General features: G+C 35.5%; 1 protein-coding gene across 1 annotated transcript; it reads right to left on the reverse strand.

The window, feature by feature from the left end:
* Window positions 1-14949: 14949 nt before the first annotated feature.
* LOC130830380 (olfactory receptor 5K1) lies at window positions 14950-15891 on the reverse strand. The gene has a single exon (XM_057697590.1). The coding sequence runs from the start codon at window positions 15889-15891 to the stop codon at window positions 14950-14952; it is 942 nt and encodes a 313-aa protein (XP_057553573.1).
* Between the last annotated feature and the right edge of the window lie 417 nt (window positions 15892-16308).

The following is a 16308-nucleotide window of genomic DNA, read 5'->3' on the forward strand; positions in this document are numbered from 1 at the left end:
CCACATGTAAGTGATATATGGTATTTTTCTTTTTCTGACTTACTTCACTTACTATGATAATCTCTAGTTTCACCCATGTTGCTGCAAATTTCTGAGGGACACAGAGACCAAAAAAAGCTTGGAATTTCAAATGTTTGGAACTAACATATCCTTCCTCAAAAATGCTAATTTAATTTTCCAATATAAAAATTGGAAGTGGAAAGGAGCAAAAGGTTCAAGCTTAAAATAATGTTATCAGTGTTTTAAAATTCATATTTTATTTTTATCAGAGTAATTCACAGACTTTTTAAATGGCTTAAAATGAAAAAATAGCATCTATGCCATCACCCCAATTTCTGCCCTCTCCAACCCTCAACCATTTTCAACCCTCCTAACTTTTTTTCTGGATTCACTTTTATATTTCTAAGCGATGTGCTTATACTGCTATTTTATAGTTTCTTTGTTATAAATATTTCTGTAGAGAAGTACATAGCTCTCTCACTATACTGCAGCCCTCCTCAGAGAATACACTCTCACTCACCTTACCCCCGCAATAAAGTTAAATCATCCTTTTGGTTAAATCAATGGTCATTTCTATTTACATGAATATGCCTTTATTGCTCACAGCTATGCCATGTGATGCGCTATGATATCATCTTTCTTCTTATTCAAAAAATTTCCCCTTAGGTTAATAAGGCCTTTTTTCCCTACCATTTGACACAAAATTGTTTGCCAGAAGTGTAATTAATTAATTAATTTTAATTTTTTATTAAATAAATTTCACATGTAACATTGTATAAGTTTAAGATATACAGTGTGTTACTTTGGTATATTTATACACTGTGATATGATTTCCATCATTACAATATTGGTCACGTTCCATAATGACAGCACAATATTATTGTCTATGTTCATTATACTCTGCATTAGGTCTCTGTGTGCATTAGATCTCTATTTGTTACAAGTGTGTAGCCTTAAACACCATCACTGCGCCCCATTCCCACACCAATCCCCTGGTAACCACCATTTTACTCTCTGTTTTTTACAAGATTCACTTTTTTGGGTTCCACATGTAAGCGATAATGTACCGTATTTGTCTTTCTCTGTCTGACTTGTCTCACTTAGCATAATGTGTTCAAGGTCTATCCATATTGTTGCAAATGGCAGGATATCCTCCTTTCTTATGACAGTGGAATAATATCCCATTGTGTATATGTACCACATCTTTTTTTAATCCATTCATCTGTGGATGGGCATTTGGGTCATTTCCATATCTTGGCTATTGTGAATAAAGCTGTAATAAACATTGCATTACAGTGCAGATATCTCATCAAAATCCTGTTTTCATTCCCTTTGGATATGTACACAGAAGTGGAATTGCTGGGTTGGTAAAGTATTTTTAATTTTTTAAGGAACTTCCATACTGTTTTCCACAGTGGTTGGACCAATGTACATGTCTACCAACAATGTAAAAGTGTTCCCTTCTCACTATATCCGTGCTAGCACCTATTGTCTCGTGTTCTTTTTTTTTTTTTTTTTTTTTTTTTTTTATTATTATTTTATTTTATTTTTTTTTGGGGGTACACCAGGTTCAATCAACTGTTTTTATACACATATCCCCATATTCCCTCCCTTCCTTGACGCCCCCCCCTCGATTCCCCCCCACCCTCCCTGCCCCAGTCCTCTAAGGCATCTTCCATCCTCGAGTTGGACTCCCTTTGTTATACAACAACTTCCCACTGACTATTTTACAGTTGGTAGTATATATATGTCTGTACTACTCTCCCGCTTCTTCTCAGTTTCCCCTTCACCCCCCGCCCCCTCCCATACCTCGAGTTCTCCAGTCCATTCCCTGTATCTGCTTCCCTGTTCTTGTCACTGAGTTCATCAGTACCATTTTTAGATTCCGTATATGTGAGTTAGCATACAATATTTGTCCTTCTCTTTCTGACTTACTTCACTCTGTATGACAGATTGTAGTTCTATCCACCTCATTACATATAGCTCCATCTCATCCCTTTTTATAGCTGAGTAATATTCCATTGTATATATATGCCACATCTTCTGTATCCATTCATTTGTTGATGGGCATTTAGGTTGCTTCCATGTCCTGGCTATTGTAAAGAGTGCTGCAATAAACATTATGGTACAAGTTTCTTTTGGGATTATGGTTTTCTTTGGGTATATGCCCAGGAGTGGGATTACTGGATCATATGGTAGTTCTATTTGTAGTTTTTTAAGGAACCTCCAAATTGTTTTCCATAGTGGCTGTACCAACTTACAGTCCCACCAACAGTGCAGGAGAGTTCCCTTTTCTCCACACCCTCTCCAACATTTGTTGTTTCCAGACTTTGTGATGATGGCCATTCTGATTGGTGTGAGGTGATACCTCATTGTGGCTTTGACTTGCATTTCTCTGATGATGAGTGATGTTGAGCATCTTTTCATGTGTTTGTTGGCCATCTGTATGTCTTCTTTGGAGAAATGTCTATTTAGGTCTTCTGCCCATTTGTGGATTGGGTTATTTGCTTTTTTGGTATGAAGCTGCCTGAGCTGCTTGTATATTTTGGAGGTTAATCCTTTGTCCGTTGTTTCATAGGCAATTATTTTTTCCCATTCTGAGGGTTGCCTTTTAGTCTTGTTTATGGTTTCTTTTGCTGTGCAAAAGCTTTTAAGTTTCATGAGGTCCCATTTGTTTATTCTTGATTTTATTTCCATGATTCTAGGAGGTGGGTCAAAAAGGATGTTGCTTTGATGTATGTCAAAGAGTGTTCTGCCTATGTTTTCCTCTAGGAGTTTGATAGTGTCTGGCCTTACATGTAGGTCTTTAATCCATTTGGAGTTTATTTTTGTGTATGGTGTTAGGAAGTGTTCTAATTTCATTCTTTTACATGTTGCTGTCCAATTTTCCCAGCACCACTTATTGAAGAGGCTGTCTTTTTTCCATTGTATACTCGTGCCTCCTTTGTCAAAGATAAGGTGCCCATATGTGTTTGGGCTTACTTCTGAGTTCTCTATTCTGTTCCATTGATCTTCCTTTCTATTTTTTTTTTTTTTTTTTTTTTTTTTATTATTTTATTTTATTTTTTTTGGGGGTACACCAGGTTCAATCAACTGTTTTTATACACATATCCCCATATTCCCTCCCTTCCTTGATGCCCCCCCCTCGATTCCCCCCCACCCTCCCTGCCCCAGTCCTCTAAGGCATCTTCCATCCTCGAGTTGGACTCCCTTTGTTATACAACAACTTCCCACTGACTATTTTACAGTTGGTAGTATATATATGTCTGTACTACTCTCCCGCTTCTTCTCAGTTTCCCCTTCACCCCCCGCCCCCTCCCATACCTCGAGTTCTCCAGTCCATTCCCTGTATCTGCTTCCCTGTTCTTGTCACTGAGTTCATCAGTACCATTTTTAGATTCCGTATATGTGAGTTAGCATACAATATTTGTCTTTCTCTTTCTGACTTACTTCACTCTGTATGACAGATTGTAGTTCTATCCACCTCATTACATATAGCTCCATCTCATCCCTTTTTATAGCTGAGTAATATTCCATTGTATATATATGCCACATCTTCTGTATCCATTCATTTGTTGATGGGCATTTAGGTTGCTTCCATGTCCTGGCTATTGTAAAGAGTGCTGCAATAAACATTATGGTACAAGTTTCTTTTGGGATTATGGTTTTCTTTGGGTATATGCCCAGGAGTGGGATTACTGGATCATATGGTAGTTCTATTTGTAGTTTTTTAAGGAACCTCCAAATTGTTTTCCATAGTGGCTGTACCAACTTACAGTCCCACCAACAGTGCAGGAGAGTTCCCTTTTCTCCACACCCTCTCCAACATTTGTTGTTTCCAGACTTTGTGATGATGGCCATTCTGATTGGTGTGAGGTGATACCTCATTGTGGCTTTGACTTGCATTTCTCTGATGATGAGTGATGTTGAGCATCTTTTCATGTGTTTGTTGGCCATCTGTATGTCTTCTTTGGAGAAATGTCTATTTAGGTCTTCTGCCCATTTGTGGATTGGGTTATTTGCTTTTTTGGTATGAAGCTGCATGAGCTGCTTGTATATTTTGGAGGTTAATCCTTTGTCCGTTGTTTCATAGGCAATTATTTTTTCCCATTCTGAGGGTTGCCTTTTAGTCTTGTTTATGGTTTCTTTTGCTGTGCAAAAGCTTTTAAGTTTCATGAGGTCCCATTCGTTTATTCTTGATTTTATTTCCATGATTCTAGGAGGTGGGTCAAAAAGGATGTTGCTTTGATGTATGTCAAAGAGTGTTCTGCCTATGTTTTCCTCTAGGAGTTTGATAGTGTCTGGCCTTATATGTAGGTCTTTAATCCATTTGGAGTTTATTTTTGTGTATGGTGTTAGGAAGTGTTCTAATTTCATTCTTTTACATGTTGCTGTCCAATTTTCCCAGCACCACTTATTGAAGAGGCTGTCTTTTTTCCATTGTATACTCGTGCCTCCTTTGTCAAAGATAAGGTGCCCATATGTGTTTGGGCTTACTTCTGAGTTCTCTATTCTGTTCCATTGATCTTCCTTTCTATTTTTGTGCCAGTACCATACTGTCTTGATCACTATGGCCTTGTAGTATAGTTTGAAGTCAGGAAGCCTGATTCCACCAACTCCATTTTTCCTTCTCAAGATTGCTTTGGCTATTCGGGGTCTTTTGCGTTTCCATACAAATCGTAAGATTTCTTGCTCTAGTTCTGTGAAAAATGCCATTGGTAATCTGATCGGGATTGCATTAAATCTGTAAATTGCTTTGGGTAGTACAGTCATTTTCACGATGTTGATTCTTCCAATCCAGGAACATGGTATATCCCTCCATCTGTTTATGTCATCTTTGATTTCTTTCATCAATGTCTTAAAGTTTTCTGCATACAGATCTTTTGCCTCCTTAGGCAGGTTTATTCCTAGGTATTTTATTCTTTTGGTTGCAATGGTGAATGGGAGAGTTTCCTTAATTTCTCTTTCTGCTCTTCCGTTGTTAGTGTATAGGAATGCAAGAGATTTCTGTGCATTAATTTTGTATCCTGCTACTTGACTAAACTCATCAATGAGTGTCGTGTTCTTGATGATAACCATTCCAACAGATGTGAGGTGATATCTCGCTGTGGTTTTGATTTGCATTTCCCTAATGATCAGTGATGTTGAGCATCTTTTTAAAAGTTTCTCCACATGAAAGAAACAATTAACAAAATGAAAAGACAACCTACAGAATGGGAGAATATTTTTGCAAGTCATATATCCAGTAAGGGCTTAATATATAAATATATAAAATATATAAAGAACTCATAAAATGGGCTGAAGAGGACATCAAAATGGCCAACAGGAAACTTAAATGTTTAAATCGAAACTCTTCTCTGGAGCTCGCTGTTGCTCTACTCCAGTTTTAATCATTGCTTTCTTTTGTCTTGAGATTTCACTCCACAATCATCCTGGGAATTCCTCTTGTATTTATTAATACATAAATATTTCCTAAAAAGGAATTATTTCTATGATAATTTTTTCCTATTATTTGATAGGATAATGATTACTCCTATTATTTGAATGTTGGAGGTCCTGAATATAAACTGCTTATCTTTTTTTTCTTTACTTTTCAATCTTTTTGTTCCACTTTCTAAAATATTGGGCCAGCTTTATCTTTTAACTGAAATTGACTTTAAAAAAATCTGCTATTGTAATTTAAATTTTTCATGATCCTTTTGTATTCTGAGTAAATACAAAAAATTGAATTTCTTTTAAATAGCTTCTTTTCTTGTACTTTGGATGCCATATCTTTTTAATTTGACATGAACTATACTTTTTTTTTGAAATTTTCTTTTATTATCTGATTTGTTCCTTTCTTCAAATTTTTTTTGTGTTTTGTTTTGCTTTTGTTTTTTGTTTGTTTATTTTGTTTTCCCTATGCTTGTTTTCTCTTGAGAACTCTGAACCCTTTTAGCTCCAGGGCATTTGCGGGGTTGGCCCATGCTATCAGAGATCTGTACTGTACTGGATCTCTCCCCCTGCCAGATAGATCCTTTTTACCTCTTTCTTCCACAAGAGTTGATCCCAATGGCACCCTCTAATAAACATCCAGCACAAAAAACTCCATCATACAAACTATTTCTCTGGAAATCTAATCTGGGACAATTAGTTCTGAGAGAGATAGGTTTGGCATGAGGGGAAGAATATATATTTCTCATTCCTGGTATGGCCCCTGTAGTGAATTTGGGCCCCTCTAAAGAAAAATGTGAGAGGCAGAAATTAAAGTTTGCATGAAGTACCTGCTGAAATGTGGGCAAAACTGGGGGCCAGTCTCCTTCTGGGATGACTCACAGATATTTTAATGAGATTCTGAGTATAAGGAAAGATGCTTGGGCTTCCCTGGTGGTGCAGTGGTTAAGAATCCACCTGCCAATGCAGGGGACACGGGTTCCAGCTCTGGTCCAGGAAGATCCTACATGCTGCAGAGCAACTAAGCCCATGTGCCACAACTACTGAGCCTGCTCTCTAGAGTCTGTGAGCCACAACTACTGAACCCATGTGCCACAACTACTGAAGTCCTCGTGCCTAGAACCTGTGCTCCACAAGAGAAGCCATTGCAAAGAGAAGCCTGCAAACCACAGCGAAGAGTAGCCCCCCGCTCTCTGCAGCTAGAGAAAACCCGCGCAGCAGTAACGAAGACCCAAAACAGCCAGTAAAAATAATTAAATAAATAAAATTAAAAAAAAAAAAAAGGAAAGATGCTTGATGGTCATGCAACTATTAGAATTATTTGTGAATCTATATTAGAATGAACCATGACATTGTCAATATTCTAGGTTTTTGACCTACAAAAATATTTCACAAGGGTTAACCTGAAATATCTTTGCTTCTTGAAAACAAATTTTATTCTTTCAAGTCAATACTGGGTCTTATTTAATTTTTATTTCCACCCAGGATCTACCTTAGGGCTTCACATATTATAAACCTCAAAAATAGTTTGGCCAAATGAAAGGACAGGCTTTGTACTTCTGGAAAAAATTAAAATGAAAGGAAAAGCCTTCTGATTTTGCCCAGAGACAAACAGGAAACAGGGAAACAGATAGAAAAACAAGAAAGAAACTGTTTTTTACAGTCAGTTTTAGGTGAAAATTGAAATGGTCATTTATTTGTTATTTTACAGAGAAGATGAGAAGAGGCCACATGGGAGAATTTGTATCATAAAATAATTCAAACTTTTTCAGCTCAGCATCGTAATGAGTATAGATGGCCAAAGAGCAGCAGTAACCAAAAATCAGATGAAGACTTAGAAGGGATAAAAGGAGACTGATCTTTGCTAGTAACTGGTAAACCACAGAACACTTGGTTAGGCAGAGCTGAGATGAGAAGATTTTGTGTGAGCTACAGACTGTCTGTTTGATTTTTTCCTTATGTGTAATAGACATTATTTATTAGAACAGCTTTAGGTTCACAGGAAAATTGAGCAGAAGGTACAGAGATTTTCCATATACCACTTCTTCCCACACATGCATAGCCTTCTCCATTATCAACATCCCCATCAGTGGTACATTTCTTATGTTGGTTGACACATCATTATCATGCAAAGTCTATAGTTTACTTTAGAGTTCATTCTTGGTGTTGTACATTCTATGGCTTTGGATACACTTATAGTGACAAGTATCCACCATTATAGTATCATACAGAGTATTTTCACTGTCCTAATAATCCTCTATGCTCTTCCAATTCATCCATCTTTTCCCTCAACCCCTGATAACCGCTGATCTTTTTACTATCTCCATAGTTTTATGCCTTTTCCAGAATGCTTTATGTTTAGAATTGCACAGTAAATAGGCTTCTTTCAGATTGGCTTCTTTCACTTAATAATATATATAAAAGTTTCCTCCATGTCTTTTTGTGGCTTGATAGCTCATTTCTGAGTAATATTTCATTGTCTGGACATACGACAATTTATCCATTAACTTACTGAAGGACAGCTTGGTTGCTTCCAAGTTATGGTAATTGTGAATAAAGCTGCTATAAACATACTCAGGTTTTTGTATGGACATAAGTTTTCAACTCCTTTGGGTAAATACCGAGGAGTGTGATTGCTGGATGACATAAGAATATGTTTAGTTTTGTAAGAAACTGCCTAACTGTCTTCCAAAGTGGCTGTACCATTTTGCGTTTCTACCAGGAATGAATGAGAGTTCCTATTGCTCCACATCTTTGCCAGCATTTGGTGGTGTTATTATTTCAGATTTTGGCCATTCCACTAGGCAATAATGGTGTCTCATTGTTTTAATTTGCATTTTGCTGATGGCAATGAACACCTCTTAATAGGCTTATTTGTCATCTGTATATCTTCTTTGCAGAGGTGTCTGTTAAGATCTTTGGCCATTTTTTTTTTAATCTGGTTGTTTGTTTTCTTATTGTTGAGTTTTAAGAGTTCTTTCTATATTTTGGATAACAGTCCTTTATCAGATGTATCTTACACAAATATTTTCTCCTGATCTGTGGCTTGTCTTTTCATTCTCTTGGTAGTGTCTTCTCATGCAGAAAGTTTTAATTTTAATGAAGTCCAGCTTATCAATTCTTTAATGGATCATGGCTTTGGTCTTGTATCTAAAAAGTCATTGTTAATCCCAAAGTCATCTAGATTTTCTCCTATGTTATCTTCTAGGAATTTTATAATACTGCATTTTTCCTTTTATTCTGCAGTGCATTTTGAGTTAATTTTTTGTAAAGCCTGTAAGGTCTGTTAGACTTTTCTTTTCCCCCCGCGGGGATATTCTGTTGTTCCAGCACCATTTGTTGAAATGACAACCTTGGCTCCATTGCATTGTTTTTGCTCCACTGTCAAAAATCTTATGGTCATATTTATGTGGGTCTATTTTTGGTCTCTGTCTTCTATCTATTGATCTATTTGTCTATTTTTATGCCAGTACCATACTATCTTGATTACTGTAGCTTTATAGTAAGTCTTGAAGTTAGGTGGTATCAGTTCTCCAACTTTGTTCTCCTTAAATATTTTGTTGGCTATTCTGGGTCTTTTGCCTCTCTATAGAAACTTGAGAATCAGTTTGTCAATATCCACAAAATAACTTGCCTGGATTTTGATTGAGATTGCATTGAATCTATAGATCAAGTTGGGGCACCTTTACAATATTGAGCTTTTGTACCCATGAATGTGGAGTATCTCTCCATTGATTTTAATCTTTGATTTCTCTTAAAAAAGTTTGATAATTTTCCTCATATAGATCTTATATGTATTTTGTTATATTTATACTGAAGTATTTCATTTTTGTGGGGTGAAAATGTAAATGGTACTGTGTTTTAAATTTCAAATTCCACTTGCTCATTACTATTGTATAGAAAAACAATACTTTAAAATATACTTTTGTGTAACCTTTGTACTAACCTCGTATCCTGCAACTTTGCTATAATTGCTTATTAGTTCCAGGAGTTTTTAATTTTATTTATTTCTTTATTTATTTCTTTTTTATTCTTTCAAATTTTCTACATAGCCAATCATGTCATCTGTGAACAAAGACAGTTTTATTTCTTTCTTCTCAACATGTATCCCTTTTATTTCCTTTTCCTGTTTCATGGCATTAGATAGCACTTCCAGTACAGTGATGAAAACTGTGGTGCTTTTGCTTGCTTTGTTTCTGGTCTTAGTGGGAAAACTTTGAGTTTCTCACCATTAAGTTTGATGTTAATTGTAGGTTTTATGTAGATATTGTTTATCCAGTTGAGGAAGTTTTTCCCCATTCCTAGTTTACTGAGAGTTTATATCATGAGTGGATGTTGAATTTTGTCAAATGCTCTTCATGCATCTATTAAGGTGATCATGTAATTTTTCTTCTTTAGCCAGTTGATATAAAAGATTACATTAATTGTTTTTTGAATATTGAGCCAGCCTTGCATACCTGGGATAAATTCCGCTTGGTCACGGTGCATAAGCTTTTTATACATTGTTAGATTCACTTTGCTAATATTTTTTTGAGAATTTTTGCATCTATGTTTATGAGAGATATTTATCTGTAGTTTTCTTGTATTGTCTTTGTCTGCTTTTGGTATTAGAGTAATGTTGGCTTCATAGAATGAGTTAGAAAGTATTCCCTTTGCCTCTACCTTTGGAAAGAAATTGTAGGAAATTGGTATAATTTCTTCCTTAAATGTTTTGTAGAATTGATCAGTTGAACCTGTCTGGGCCTGGTACTTTTTGTTTTGGAAGCTTATTAACTATTGATTCAATTTCTTTGATAGGTATAAGCTTATTCAGATTGTATATTTCTTTTTGTGTGAGTTTTGGCAGATTGTGTCTTTTGAGAAATTGGTCCATTGCATCTAGGTTATCAAATTTACAGGCATAGACTTGTCCATAATATTCCTTTGTTATCCTTTTAATGTCCAAGATATGTTTGATTTTTAAGAGTCTGAATAGTTAAGCACTAAATAGTTCCTTAAGAAATATTTTAAAGCATATTTTCTGTCATATAGAGTCATAAAGAAAATTGTTACATATGTTTTTAAATTTTTTTAAAATTTTTTAAAATTTTACTTTATATTGGAGTATAGTTGATTATGCTACATATATTTTAAAAATTATCTTTAAAATTCAGTTTTCTGAAGTTTTGAAAATTGTTATCCATTAACTACAAGATCTGTAGAATATCAGTAAATTTTTGCTGAAATGAGTACAATGTAAATATTTGTAGCAAAATGTAACCTTTTCTACTTGTGACTTGTGAGCTATAGAAGATGGAACTAAGTTATGATTGTATCAAGTATTTACACATGAAATATTTTGGATAGATATAGTTACTATGCTGTGCTATACTGTATACTTATGTTATTTTGTGTAACAGCATACTTCCTTTCCTACTTCATATACCTAGTGTTGATGCTACAGACATCTTAATAAACATCTTTTCAAGTAATGAATGAACCCAATCCCATTAACAAGTTTACCATGTTTGAAAAAATGGGAAAATCATATCTTTATTTAGTCAAAATTTCATTTTAGTAAAAAATTAATGAAGACTTCAAAATAATAGAAATAATTTATGATACCAATTTTAAATTTCTGAGAGACATATAGGACTCAGGCACATCCAAGGTTACCATGAGGTCTTTTATTTTCTCTAGGAAAAAGTATCTAATAAAACACATTTTTTTCCTCTCCTACTCACAGTCCAAATATAGTCCCATTTTGACAGATTAAAAATATAACCTGAGAGTTATGATATTAAACTAAAGTTTTAACATTTAGTATGATTTATAGAGATGAATGGGCTATAGATATTATGTTCTGCCTCCCTGATACTTCATCAGCATCAGTTATGAACCAGTATCTGAAACCATGTAGTGAGTTGGTTCATTGATACAACAGACCTGTGCCAGTAAGCAATGCCAACTTCAGAGCAATTTTTGTGGGGCTGGAAATGGGTAGGAAATGAGAACTAATATGATCCTAAAGAAGAATGATCTGGGGAGGGGAGATAAATGGCATGCATAGAGGTAGATTTGTAGAATGAATAATCTTCAGTTCACCAAACTCAGGATACTCAGATAATTGACATTTCAGCCTGGTAACAGGAAATAGCTTTTTAGTGTCCAGTAAGAGCCCAATAATTAAAATGTAAAAAGAAAGTATTTCTGGCATTAAAAATATCTACAAATTAGCAGAAACATTAATCTTTGTGTATATAATGAGGTATCAGTCTGCAAGTCCTTGAAGCGACAAAACTTTCTTAGGGAAGTAAGAATTGTAATAACACACAAATATTCCTGAACTAGATATTTATAGAATTGATTTCCCTTTAAAATTCCTTCCTGCTTAATACCACTATCTTTGTCCATTGGGCTGATGTCTTACTTGGGCTCACTGGTTTTCTGATATAGTGAGCATTATTCAAATTTAATGAGAAATGATCTTAAGAAAGTTGCAATAAGCTTCACAAAGTTGATGAAAGTGGTGTTGGGGAACTGCCTGAAGGAAACGCGAAGTCCCATTGACAAGCAGGGCCTGGTAGAGTCAGAAGAACTGAAAAATGAATAATAAATGAGAATAATAAAAACAAATTCAATAGCTAAGAATTTGTACGATAAGGATTAAGAGGGACACTTTGGAAAATTGGTGGAGCCTTTGGATATTTTACAAAATTGCTCCATTTTAATCATTCATTGTTATTATTCCTTGAATTCAAAAGTTAACTTTGTATCTAGTTATTCTTTATTCTTCTGGAAAATATTATGATGCCAAGGAAACACTTGGCACTTGTTTCATTCTTTGTAAAATTAATACATATCTGCGATTATAACTAAATTTTGAGGTAAAGTATTTATTTCCACAAGTGTTTTATTTTTCAAAGTAAAGTCCTAAACAGATCTCTTTTTCTCCACTTACTATGAAATATTGGTCAAGATTTTAAAAGGATTCATTTTATGGGATTTTTCTCCCTATAATCAGCAATACTTAGATGAAGCCTGCCTGTAATTCTGTTTTGCCCAATGATCATTCCTGCCATTTTAGACAGCAGCTTATGAAGGTCAGATTTATGGCTTCAAGAGAGGGAGATCAGAGCACAACAATGTCAATCTCACATTCTTTTTTCCTTAAATATACCTTTGAAAATCCAGACAGAGAAAGTACATTGAGAAAGCCTCACTTTTGAGGACTGTACCAACGTAAAAATTTATTCCATCAAAGTAGATTTGGGAAACATTTATAATGATTTAAGAGCTAGGTATTACTGTAGAAATAAGGATTCAGCGGATTGGGGGAAAAAAGAAAAGTCAGAGGGGAATAATTGATGTTTGTTGAGATGGGGCTCTGTGACTTAAATTCCCAAGGTTGTCCTGGGAATGAGATGGGGAGACAATCAAATGTCCATAGAAGTTTGGAGATCTATGGGTAAAAGGACCTTGTGGAAGGACCCATGAATGCTTTAAAAATCCTGTGGCATACTGGTACAGTGGGTCATCAGAAGTGTAAGAATGGAGCCCTTTAGCTTTTCCTGAACTTTTCCTTCAACTAGGTGCTGGGATGTATCAGTTACAAAAATACAATTTTTTCCATCCTCTTAAATATCCTAGAGGGGGAGGTTAAGAGAATTTACTCAAAAATTAGCAGAGAAAGAGAGAGCAAGCCAGCAGACTTCAAGCCTTGTAAATGTGACAAGTAGATGATTTAGCTGAAATCATGCTTTCATGTCTAGCCTGGGACTAGACATGAATGCTGAAACCAGAACTGATGGTGGCATGAAGAGATAACCAGGAGGTCAGAGGATTAGACATCTTAGAAGACCTCAGCATGGACAAAGGTCTATCTGTAACATGACACCTGCCTTCAGTGCCTTATCAGGCCAGTACCTATACATTTAGATGCTAAGAAAGAATGGAGGTGGGGTTGGGCAAATCCTAAACTGATGGGGTTTAAATTTGAAACAACAAAGGAAATCTTGAAATGTCTCCATTTTCAATCTTGAAATATCTGCTTATATGGGATGAGCTGGATCAGATTTTTATGGAGGTTACAAATATAAACTAAGTGGTTATAATTTTGTATTCATAAGCTAGGGAATTAAAAATACTGTACTTGCATTTCTACCACTTTCTCTAAATACACTCAACATGTTGATTTTCCTGTGAAGTCAGCCTTGGGTGGCTGGCTAGGCTGGACCATAGCTACAACCTGACAATTGCCTTCTGGGACTTTAGGTATGACCTCAGAGCATCAAGAGAAGAGGTAGAAGGGGGAATTTTTCTTTTGCTTGATAATGGTCCTTCTTGGTCCAGAAGTTAGTCACTAAGATTATGGCAATGTTCTATTATTTAAGAAGATAGAAAACCTGGTATTTTGGTAACTGATATATCCCAGCACCTAGAGCAGTGCTTCCACATAGCAGGCTCTCAATAGATCTGTGTTGAATAAATAACTGGAAAGTAATTCTATCATTATGTCACATGAAGACCATGCAGTTCTACCTACATTCCAGAACTTCAGGTCTTGCAATAAGGAAAAAGAAAAAAAATATTTGAAATGAGCCCTATCCACACTTCAACAAGCATACTTTTTTTTCACATACATATAATGTAATGAGGGTCCCCATTGTTGAACCCCTTCCTCACATCTCAGGAAGGTGCATAGAGAAGTTTAGCCTAGCTCACTGACAATGAACTCTTCAAATCCTAAAGGAGGTTTGACTGCTTGCCTGGAACTTTATGTTATGACATCTGTATGCATGTACATATGGGAATAAATAAATGTCTGTGAAGACAACTACTCTTGGAAATTGACATTCCATCTTTAAGTATACAACTCCATAGGAAATTCAACTTGGAAATATAATATTCATTTTTATTTCACACATTTATTTCCTAACTACCTCTATTCTAACTACAGTGTCCCTCAAGATGCTATTAAAAGTGATTCCTCAAAATTTACTTGCCTCAACTTTGTCACTCATGGTTGTAAGTGATTTCATTGGTTGAAGGTTCATATACGCTTAAACCCTTTTAGCTTAACTGGAGCCCTTATGCTCCAAGCTATTGTGTGGGCTGGCTATTAATGCTTAATAGGATTTTCCTTTATATTTGAAACTGCTAATTTTGTTGGTTTTCTTCCTTTCCTTTTCCTCAGTCTGACAATTTAAAAACCTTTTTCAGTTTTATTGAGATATAACTTGTTTTTCTTTTGGGTGCTGAGTAGTCCTGATGCTGACACAATCCATGACCTTGGGAGCATACTGTGTTGTTTCTTGAATTAATTCAAAATTTGGTTTTGATTTTTATTTTGAATTACCATCTAGTATAATTTTCTCCTTCCTGTATGTTTTCTCCCTTACATATTGCTACTTCAATTGATTGTATTATGATGTATTTTAATATTTTACATACAATTTGTGCATTTTCTCTGTGTAATTTCACTTGGAAGTTTTTTTCTGCATTTAAATCATTAAGATATAGTAGAAACCATCTATTTCAAACTTTTTTGAGATTTTTTTTCTTCAGAATTTTTCTCAAGATAGTTGTTACTTCCTTATTTCTTAGGCTATAAATAAAAGGATTTAGTAAAGGAACTACTTCTGTAAACAAAATAGCAGCTGGTATATCTTTATCCCCTTCTTCAAGCAAATTTGGTCTAATGTACATGAAAAAAAGAGATCCGTAAAATAATGAAACTGACAAAAAGTGGGATGCACAGGTAGAAAAGGCTTTGACCGTTCCCTCTCTGGATTTCATTTTGAAAATAGTAAAGAGAATGTAGAGATAAGATGTTAAGACACTACCGATTGTGAAGACTTGAATTGAGCCTGAAAAGATAAATAGTACCAGTTCATTGACATAAGGGTCCACACAGGAGAGCCTGTATAAAGGAAGAACATCACAGTAAAAGTGGTTGATGTGATTTGATCCACAGAAAGCTAACCTAAACAGAAGTCCTACATGAATCATAGAATGTAGGTTTCCAGCTATGTAGGCCCCTGTGGTCATCTGAATGCAGAGTTTCTTTGACATTGTGCTGTGATACTGCAGAGGGCTGCATATGGCCACATAACGATCATAGGCCATTGCTGCCAGAAGAAAGCAATCTGCAGTTTCAACAGTGCAAAGAAAATAAAATTGCGCCATGCATTCATAGAGGGAAACTGTTTTGTTTTCAGAAAAGAAGTTCCATAACATCTTAGGAGTAATGGCACAGGCACAGCAAGAATCCACAAGAGCGAGGTTGCCCAGAAAGATGTACATTGGTGTGTGAAGACGATGCTCTTTTGAAATCAGCATCACCAGGCCAAGATTCCCCACCATGGTGATCAGATAGATGGCAAAGAACACCACAAACAGAATGGTCTTCAACTCTGGGTAGTCTGTAAATCCTGTGAGGATAAACTCATATTTTACAGTATGATTTTCTGTAGCCATTCCTGACTCCGCTGTTGAGAAAAAAATTGTGGAGAAATGAGGTAGTAATTTATAATATGTCCAATTCAACTGCTGAGCTCTCTCTGTCCCAGAACAATAAGGAGCATCTTCCACAATGCTTTCACAAGTCACGGGGATTTTGGTGCATACCCATTTCTCTGGGATATCAATCTCCGAGAGCGCTTACCTTTTAAGCTAGTTATTTAACATTTTTCCAGCATATTTTCAAGAAAAAAAAATCAGATTAGATTCACAAAGGTGGCTTTGAGGTCTTGAGAGAAATATTCAGTGCAAAAAACTTTATGTGGATTAGGTAGAGCTGATTTATAATTTAGGTGTTGGCAATTGGTATCAGTGTTCCCAAACAATTTTGGTGACTGTATCTGTACAGATTAACAAAGTTGCCTGAAAGATTAT

The sequence above is a fragment of the Hippopotamus amphibius genome, chromosome 10 (genome assembly GCF_030028045.1).
Source record: "Hippopotamus amphibius kiboko isolate mHipAmp2 chromosome 10, mHipAmp2.hap2, whole genome shotgun sequence".
Lineage (NCBI taxonomy): Eukaryota > Metazoa > Chordata > Mammalia > Artiodactyla > Hippopotamidae > Hippopotamus > Hippopotamus amphibius.

What these genes read in the sequence shown, in the direction of transcription:
- LOC130830380 (XM_057697590.1), bottom strand. Translation starts at nt 15,891, where the DNA reads ATGGCTACAGAAAATCATACTGTAAAATATGAGTTTATCCTCACAGGA.